Source organism: Amia ocellicauda, chromosome 4 (genome assembly GCF_036373705.1).
Source record: "Amia ocellicauda isolate fAmiCal2 chromosome 4, fAmiCal2.hap1, whole genome shotgun sequence".
Taxonomy (NCBI): Eukaryota; Metazoa; Chordata; class Actinopteri; order Amiiformes; family Amiidae; genus Amia; species Amia ocellicauda.
The window spans coordinates 43,880,479-43,889,471 of NC_089853.1; the positions used below are offsets into that span (position 1 = coordinate 43,880,479).

Genomic DNA, 8,993 nt, shown 5'->3' on the forward strand with positions numbered 1-8,993 from the left:
TTTTGATAACCAAAAATATTATTTTATATAGTTCTAGTCTAGGCCATCTCCTAGTAGTACAAGTACATTCATATAAACTGAAAATCAAGTGTTCAGAAGAACAATTTTGTACAATACAAATTATATTTTGTATTTATATTCAATTTGACTTTTGTATTGCTACACTGTTGTAATGATTATGTATCCTGTGAATCAACCTGGGAAAGGGCATCTGACAATAAATAAATAATAATAATAATACTGTATAAATAGAAAGCACAGAACACACATCATTAGTCAGGCAACAAGAAACATTAGCCTACCTGCTGAAGGTAGGATCACATTAAATGATCCTCATGGATTAATTATACATTTCTAGTACAAAAATGCAGGCAATATGGCAAGTAAGAAATGTTGTACCTGTTGACCTTTGCTAATTTCATCGAAGCATCTAATCTTGTTTTTACCATACTTTAGATGCCTAAAATTGAGGTGTATTTACATTTCCTCTAAACTGATAAGAAAACGTTTGGAGCATGGAATTGTACTGGTGTGACTGTACAGCAGGTTTCAGATACAATTCATGCCTCTCTTTCGATTGTTTGTTCCTAGCCCTCACCATGGGCACATCATTAAAACCGCAGGGGCCAAATAATATTGAGTACCAACCAAGTCCCTGCTATCAAACGTGCTCTATTTAATCTCCTCAAGATGTGAAGTCATGTCTTTTGGAAATAATCAAAGGCTCTGTTTAGAGATTCTTTCTGCCCGTGAACAAAGGGAGTGTCTAAGAGCTTCTGAAATTAAAAGCCATGCTGAAAGTTAGCCACAATATTTCATCATAGCTTCCTTTCTGTTCTTGCAAGTCACCTGGGTTGTAAATGAGGTCAAGTTTTTTCTTATTTCTTTTTATTTTTTGTTTACACAAATGTAGTTCCTTTTTACTTTCAAACCAAATATTCCTCTGGCACAGCAAGTGTCACCTTCCTCTTTTCGTTTCTATTAAATAGATGCATATATGCTGCGATAGATCACATACTGTCACAACAATAGACTTTACTACTGCAAAGGTTTCCGAAAATGATATCCACGTTGAGAGAAAGAAGGAACCTAAATGCACTGAACCTTAACTTCTTCTAGTATTTTTAGGACAGAACATGTGCTTCTGTTTTGCTACAATTTCTGTTGTGGGAAAAATCAGTGTAAAGGAAACCCTGAAATACTGCTTTAATGTGTCACACTTAGCATGTTCACAAGGGAGTACCCAGAAAAGTTGATATGGTGGCCAACCAAATTAATAGTAGGAGCAAATGGAAGCAGTATTTATTAATGCAAAACAGAACTTTACTTATTATTATTCACATGCTTAATTTGAAACAATATTTAGTGATGCAAATATTTATTAATCAAAGTAGATATTTTTTTGCATGTTGAAAACAGCTGATTGAGTTATAACAGGGGCTAGGCAAACTTCCAACTTGCACTCACTGCGGTTTCCTCAAATACAAGGAACATCCAAGATTGACATCAAAGTAAGAAGAGTAACACTTAAACCTGTGACCAAGTACAATACAATATTATGAATAGTTCCATTATTAAAGCAAAGTATATTACATTTTGCATTCACAAAAGGTCTCTCCATGAAAACATTTTTTTTTAGAAATCATTTAACAATAATTCTCGGAGTCCTTTATACATTATACCATCACATGAACTTGGTGTTGGATTTTCCAGTTGTGACTAACATCTCGGATAGTAGTGGCTGGGAAATATAGGAAACTCGGCATTTAAAATCTCCAGTAAGAACTAATGAGTCACATAAGACATCTATATAGTAAGATCATTTGCTATATATCCAGTGTAACATTTTGAAATATAACACCTTATGAAATGTGAACACTAGAAGTAGCCAAGCCTGAAGCTTCTAAAAGAATAACTGTGGGCCTAAAAGCATACAAAATACTCATTCATGGCCAGAAACCACCACACCTCTATTCATTTGAAATGGCCAAAATCAAAGTTAAATAACTTGCACATACTTCAACAATTTATATTTTGTCCCCCACGGCTGGAAGGCTTGTCTTTTTTTATAACAGTCCATTAAAAGAAAAACATTAGGCAATTAGCTGCTGCAATGGAACTCAGGAGTGTGAGAATAGAAACCACTCTCCAGCCCCACCTTAAAAGTGTAGCCTATTATTTAGAGAGAAACAACCAATCACCTCCTTTAGCAATGTGAAGGATTATCCACAAGAGGTTGCTGTAGCACAATGTGCTTTGAAACCCTGAAATATATACAGCTAAAACAGATTTTCTGCAAGGATAGAAACAAGTGTGTCATCTATCCATAGAAGTCACTAGGTATGACACCTCTACTACGCTAGTATTTCATATAATTGGGAGTTGAATAGGATACTTTAAAAGGTTTTCATTATAAAAAAAAAAAAAAAACTAAGTATTTATACCAGAGTGCAGTACCAAAACAGAGGATACCTGAATGTGATTAATGGTGTAGGGTCACACCTGTAGAAATACACCCAATCCAAAAAAGTTAATTTAAGTCCCATCTAATATACTGGGACATAATCCAAGATGGTGGCCAAGAGCAGAGGTTCCCAAACTGGGGTCTGCAAACCACTAGGGGTCCGTGAGGGAGTGCTAGGGGGTCCGCGGCCAAACTCCCCCATATGGTTTTTAAAAGTGGTCTGAAACCGTCAACCCCTCACTCTTGCATGTTGTTGCCGTCCCCCTCCCCCGCTCTCACGTTTTTACCGTCATCCACCCCCCCACAATCCTTTGGTAGGAGGGGGTCCTCGGCGAAAATCTAGGTGAAGAAAGTTTGGGAACACCTGCCCAAGAGGACATGGCAGCAGATTTTAATATCAATAGAAAGTGGATTGTGGATATAAATGCAACAAAGCAAATTTCATGGCATATTTATTTAGAATTCCAAAGATAAAACATTAAAAAGATAAAACCCTAAAGCTTGTGTGAGAGAGAGCAAGACTTTGCAAAATTCATAGAATACGAAAATACGTGCTTGGTTTAATAAAAGTGCCACGTGCGTGGAGTGATTTAAAAAATTTGTGCAATACATATAAAAGGGAAAAACCAACAGAACAAATCCAGTTTGGTGGGGGGAAAACAAAAGTGTTCAGGTGGGAGCAGTGTTGAAGGCATATTGGGCTTTTCCACAAGCTTTAGCTATAGAAGGGGTTTGTGAAAAGGGAATCCCACAGGACAGGTTCACAATCATCAAATCTCTCTTGGTACAGTTGCTGCATGCCTACTGATCACAGAGTCACAGGCGTTAATAAGGAAACCCTTACACCCCACACAGATGTCGTTGCTGTACCAGTCCTTCATTGCAAGTCTGTGCTGGGGGGCTGTTTCGGTTACTCTTGAATCCAGGACCAGAGGCACTCTAGAACAAAAACAAACAAGTAATCTATATTGATTTTAACTGGGAAGACTTGTACAAACCATTTTATTTAATGAATTCCACAAGCCATTACATTTCCATGTAAGCATATGGATATTACAATTGTTTTTAGCCTAGACGACGGAGCCTTGCAGGACAAACCTTACAAATTAGACCGCAAGTAATGATCAGCTTTAGACTCGGTCAGATACTTGGATACATCGAGTGGAACACTTACGTAAAGCTGCCCTCAGTGACCAGATTTTGCCCCACACAACATTGAAACAGTAGCAGCAGGGTCAGGAATAAGTCAATAAAAAGGAAAAATCAGGCAAACTAGAAAGGTAAAAATCAGTAAATAGTGGTCATCTGGTGGGAGAGTGTGGGATGGATTCTTATTTGGATGCCTTTACTACCTGGAGCTGAAGCCAGTAATGTCTGAACACTCCAAAAGCAGACAGACTGACACTGAAGTATAGAGCACATGATCAGAAGTTCTAGAGGACAAGAGGTAGGCTAAGAGACTAACAGGGCCAGCCACCCTCAAGCCACCAGCACTGATTGGGGGAAGAGTCTGGTAGGGGATGCTGGCAGATTTAGCCCTCCCTAGCCTCAGTGGTGCCACTGATCACTCCTGGTCAATCTGCTAATGTGAGCTGGGATCTGGAGGTTTGGAGTTTAAAACACAAGGCAAGCGATTAATCTGGAGGAACAGAATTGGAGACTAATGAGGAATACCTGGAACTGTCCCAGTCCCAGCGTTCCTGCCAGAAGTTTTTCACTTGGTTCTTTCCGTTCAGCTCCGCTTCCCTGGTCACAATGATCTTAAAGAAACTCACTGGAAGATTCACGCACCATTTGTGGGGCAGCAGTATCTAAGGTTTTGCAAAATGGATGAAGGAGAGCATTAAATAAAAGCCAACAGCCACAGTGCACCACCATTTGCATGATCTTTGAAACCAGTGTTGTGCTAACAAGGGAAGGGAGGCACAAAATAAAACTAACCTCCATGCAACATTCCGGGCACACAACCCTGCAGGAGGAAAAATGAAAAATTAGGTAATTAAATTCTATTGCCTAGAATCATGAAAAAACAGGACTGCTAGACTATTGTAAAAGATTTTATGCAATGACTCCAATAGGGGGCAACTCTAAACTGAAGCCAACTAACTGCAGAGGTTTTCAATTAAACCAATTTGGGTTGTACTGAAAGGATACCATTGTGAAAACTCCATAGTACAGGTTAGCCATAATTCCTGCACAGTCAGTAGTTTCTTGCATGTAAATCCACCCAGGATTTTCCAGTTTAAATAAAGATGCAGTTAACTTGACTGACTGGTTAGCTCAATGATTAATAACATAGGATACAAAAGCACAGGATGCTAACGGACACGTCAAGAATATAAAAGATCCGTTTTTAAACGGGCTGTATAAAATTTCAACTTAAGACATTCAGGGGAAGAGCCAATGAAAGCAGCATGATTTTACCTGTTGCAGAAGTAGCAAGAGTTGTGCCAGGTAAAATACAAGCTCCTCTTATAGCAACAGGAACATACCTGTGAAGCAAGATTCAGGATCTATAAAGTACCTTAAAAGTTTAATGGCATATTTAAGAAGGAAGACTAACATCTTCAACAAAAAGATGTCCGTTAGAGCACCAACTCACCCTCCAGTTTGTGTAGTATAGGTTCTGCAAACTTCCCATCTCCATCTGACGCATCTTCATCACATCAGCAATCGTGAGAGGCTTGCAGGGCCCAGAGCAGCTCTATAGCACAGGAGAAAGTCGTTACTACCATCTCCAACATTTTCTATATACTAGTTTTAGACCCATTCAAGTTACAAAAAGGACCTTGTGTAGTCGAACCCAGAACCCCCCCACCTTCACTAGTAGATACCTACCCTTCTCTCCAGTTCAATGCTGCCATCAAACGACTTGGACCTCCGTTTGTATTCAGACTTGCAGGATTCCAAATCTACCGGCGACGATGACAGCAAAGGGGAGAACTTCAGATCTTGATCTACGGGGTAGGTGGGGGGGGAAAATAAAAATCACTTGGGAACCGTTCAAGCCACTTCGATGGATTCAAAAGAAGGGTTTGAACAGGAGTGTACACTTGTGAGCAGGAGGTCGGGTCTACCATTTTGTGGTACAGAAAAATTCATGCTCTCCAACACATCACAGCCCATGCATTACAACAGGGGCACCATACATTAGTAATTTGTAGACTTGAAATGTGATGAGAAGGGGACAGGGGGCAGGGAATAACCATCCTACCACTTCTGTTGCAATTGTTCTCAAACAATTTGCCATCGCTGCTCTCAATATTTCTGCTCGCACCCTGCAAGACGAGAGAACAGCAGGTTAGCTGCCACACTGACCCTTATTGATGCAACAATTATTACTCCAGCATTCCTAAACAGTATAAAAACACTTTACAAATGTTATAAAAATCTCAAATGGTTCCTTAATAACAAATTGTAGGACAGGATATTGCAACAAGAAGGGATACCTCAGACCCAAATCCACCAAGATCTGGTTTGGGAATGGAATTAATCAGGCAAAATGAATCTTCAGAAAAGGAGGAGTCCTCATAGATTGACATGGAGATGACACATTTCGGAGGAGAGTTATCTACAGGGCAGGAGAAAAAAAAAAAAAAAAAATGCACAGAAACGGAGATCTGGAAATTTCCCATAGAACCAGAAGGCTACTAGATTTTTATTTTAAAATGCACACTTAAGTTTTCTAACAACTGACAACTCTGAAAAGTCATAGCAGCATTACTGCACCATACCTTGCAAAGCAGCCCTCCTTCTGCGAGAGGACAGCGGTCTCAGCTTGGCGGCAGATCGGATCTCTTCCATCAGCAGCTCATGAAGACTGGCCTCCTCTTTGGGACGTGACTTTAGTTTTCTGGACGAGGCCTGAAGGAGAAGGAAATTGGGAAGACTGTTTAAAAGGGGAAATTTGCCACTATTGCAGCTTCTCCTGAAAGGCTCTGCATAGTAACTCACAGGCCTCAATACAGGGTTGGACCGAACAAAATCCAGAAGAGCACCGTGGGGGTCAGTTTGCTTCGGCAGGTTATCCAGCGTCTGGTGGAGAGAAATGAAAACCCCACCTCAGTCTTCCTTAAATAGACTACATCAGTTTCAAAATAAGTCTTCTAGAGAGGGTGGTTCCCGAAGATTAGTTGAAAATGAACGCTAGTACTAGGTGTAGCGCTAAACAAGTTAAGACTTCACATTAAATTGGCAAGTCTTTCCTAAATCCACTTAACATGACTATGACAAACTCACCTTGACTTTGCGGAGATTGTACCTCTTGTACTGAATGTCTTTCAGGAGCTGCTCGTAGGGGGAGAGCTCAGTGGGCAACGGAGCACTAACATTGCGGCCCGGTGACTTGGCCTTCAGGTTCACGCCTCTTCTTAACTCATCGATCACGTGTCTCCAGGAGAAAACCTGCTAATAAACCCCCCACAACTGAAGTGCTGGATACCAGTGCACACAGTATACATCCATGCCATTCTACTTCACATTTTAGGTCTGGAAGGAAAACCAGTTGGCTTACCCAGTTTGTTGTAACTGGAGCAACAATGCTGCATTCTGGTTTATTTACCAGTTTCTGCAGGGTCTGCCAGAAAGAGATTAGCAACATGAATACTCCAAGGATTTGAACTGTCTGAGAATTTGTTCATGTTAGCAGAGATTCAAGGTCCAACACTGAAACACTTAACACAGTAAAAGGCCTTTGATAAAATTAAAAGCAAAGGACTGTATATATTCTAGCTCAGAATATATACACTGTCTAACTGAAGTAACATTTTGTCTCAAGAGCAGGCACTACAACTGACAGCACATCAGATCTCACCTCCTTTGTATGCTGGATTTTGTGTAAATACTGGCAGAGGTCAATGGTCTCTGCAAACAGTATGGAACAGATGGCTTTGTAATGGTGGGAAGCCTTGGCTGGGTTGTACAGGCGGTTCTCGCACACCTGGAAGACAAGCAGCAGCTCAGCGCTCTCAACACGAGTTCAGTCACCTTGACACATGCATCTCAAGCTTTGCATAATCTATTTCACAGCGCCTCACAACCTCCCCATATCCACATAACATTCGAAATGAAGACTCACCTCAATGACTTCGGAGAATGTGCAGATTGGCTGAAAAGGCTCCCCTCTTCTCCTGTGACAGGAGTCCAGTTTAGTCATTTGGCAGATAAAGATCTCCAAAGTTTCACTCAGGTCCCTCTCCACATTGCTGCCCAAACCCCAGTCCAGGCAGGTGTAGATGAGCCGCCCAATGAAATCCACCACCTAGGGAGTAAAGGCAGAGAAAAAACGGCAAACCACCAACAGAACTTTCAATCAGGTCTTAGGCATTCTGCAAGGCAGGGGTTACCATTCTCTGGAGTATTAAGACTATATATCCCATGGTGACAAGCTAGATTGACCAGCAATTTTTCCAAGCTTATTCAATCCTCAAAGACCATTTTAAATTAATCCTCACACTTTCCTGTAAGCCAATGCATCTCTTAATATAATACAGATGCAGGTTTATATAAAACCCACTTACTTCATCTTCAGTCTGGAACTCAAGAGATGCATCTGGAAGAGAAGCAAATAGAAGGCACAGATCACTCATCGTTATTCTGCCTGCAATGTTAGGCAAGCTCAGACACCCCAATCTCCTCTCACATGGTATTTTGTAAAGACCAATATAACACATGCATGGAAACCTCCATTAGGCCGGACACCAGAAAGCGTTTTACGCAAGCATTTCACCAGGGCAATAACGCTATAAACGCCTTTTAACAACTTGATTTTAGGCAGTGGTTTCTGCAAATATCCCCATGGAATCGATAGTACACCTGCTACGTCAAACAGTAGAATAACAGAGTAATAAAATCATGAAAACTCACCAATGCTGTTCTCTGCTAGACACACGGTGCCATCGTTTTTCAGCAGGATGCTCTCAGCGCCGCGGATCCTGGGCGCTTTCCAGGGCCCCCTGTCCCCGCAGCCGTGCAGGCGCTGGTCCTGGACCATCAGGCAGCACAGCTGGTGACAGAGAGCCCAAGCCTGCTCCTCGCTGACGGGCTGGCCCTGCAACTCCAGCACCTCACTCAGAGAGATCTGACAGTTAGCATGGTAGGACCTAGAATCGTCCATTTTAGTCAGCTTTGGTTGTGTTTTTTTTTTTTTTTTTTCCCACCCACACACACACACTTTTTTTTTTCCTTCTAAATGTGAATATTCCAGTTTCTGTGATTACCAGTTTTTCCTTTTATCCTCCGTGCTTTGAATGATAGCAAATGATCAATTGTAAGTCACCCCCACCCCCCAATTTAACTGCACAGGAACAATGAGCATTGATAAAATGAATATGTGAAAAATATAAATCAGACTTTAGTGCAGACACTCAGTATTACAGTGTCCCAAATACACCTCTGTGTGATCCGTTCTAATGTCCTGGCAGCCCCAGCGCTGCATCTTAAATTAAAGGTGAACAAACGCCTCCGTCCACGCCACAATTACGCAAACCTAATTAACGCATGCCCAAAGTAAGTGCAACCACCTGATGGC

The 8,993-nt window shown here is 41.2% G+C and overlaps 1 protein-coding gene across 5 annotated transcripts; it reads right to left on the reverse strand.

The window, feature by feature from the left end:
• Window positions 1-2,899: 2,899 nt before the first annotated feature.
• On the reverse strand, window positions 2,900-8,891 carry LOC136748567 (protein spire homolog 1). 5 transcript variants are annotated; one of them, XM_066702427.1, is made up of 17 exons: window positions 8,683-8,890; window positions 8,330-8,528; window positions 7,984-8,015; window positions 7,542-7,724; window positions 7,278-7,403; window positions 6,978-7,040; window positions 6,704-6,871; window positions 6,419-6,499; window positions 6,199-6,328; window positions 5,914-6,035; window positions 5,679-5,742; window positions 5,303-5,421; window positions 5,067-5,168; window positions 4,889-4,956; window positions 4,406-4,433; window positions 4,139-4,275; window positions 2,900-3,403 (listed from the first exon to the last, which is right to left on the reverse strand). In XM_066702427.1, the coding sequence occupies exons 2-17, from the start codon at window positions 8,454-8,456 to the stop codon at window positions 3,235-3,237; spliced, it is 1,719 nt and encodes a 572-aa protein (XP_066558524.1). In that variant the 5' UTR covers window positions 8,457-8,528; window positions 8,683-8,890; the 3' UTR covers window positions 2,900-3,234. The 5 variants fall into 5 exon arrangements, with proteins under 5 accessions (XP_066558524.1, XP_066558523.1, XP_066558522.1 ...); XM_066702426.1 differs by having other exon boundaries at window positions 8,330-8,532; XM_066702425.1 differs by having other exon boundaries at window positions 6,704-6,868; window positions 8,330-8,890.
• Window positions 8,892-8,993: the final 102 nt, after the last annotated feature.

What these genes read in the sequence shown, in the direction of transcription:
- LOC136748567 (XM_066702422.1), bottom strand. Translation starts at nt 8,579, where the DNA reads ATGGACGATTCTAGGTCCTACCATGCTAACTGTCAGATCTCTCTGAGT. An exon ending in CATTCTCCGAAGTCATTGAG is followed by an intron (nt 7,404 to 7,541) that starts GTGAGTCTTCAT and finishes CTTGTCTTCCAG; the next exon opens with GTGTGCGAGAACCGCCTGTA. An exon ending in TATACTACACAAACTGGAGG is followed by an intron (nt 4,957 to 5,066) that starts GTGAGTTGGTGC and finishes CTTGCTTCACAG; the next exon opens with GTATGTTCCTGTTGCTATAA.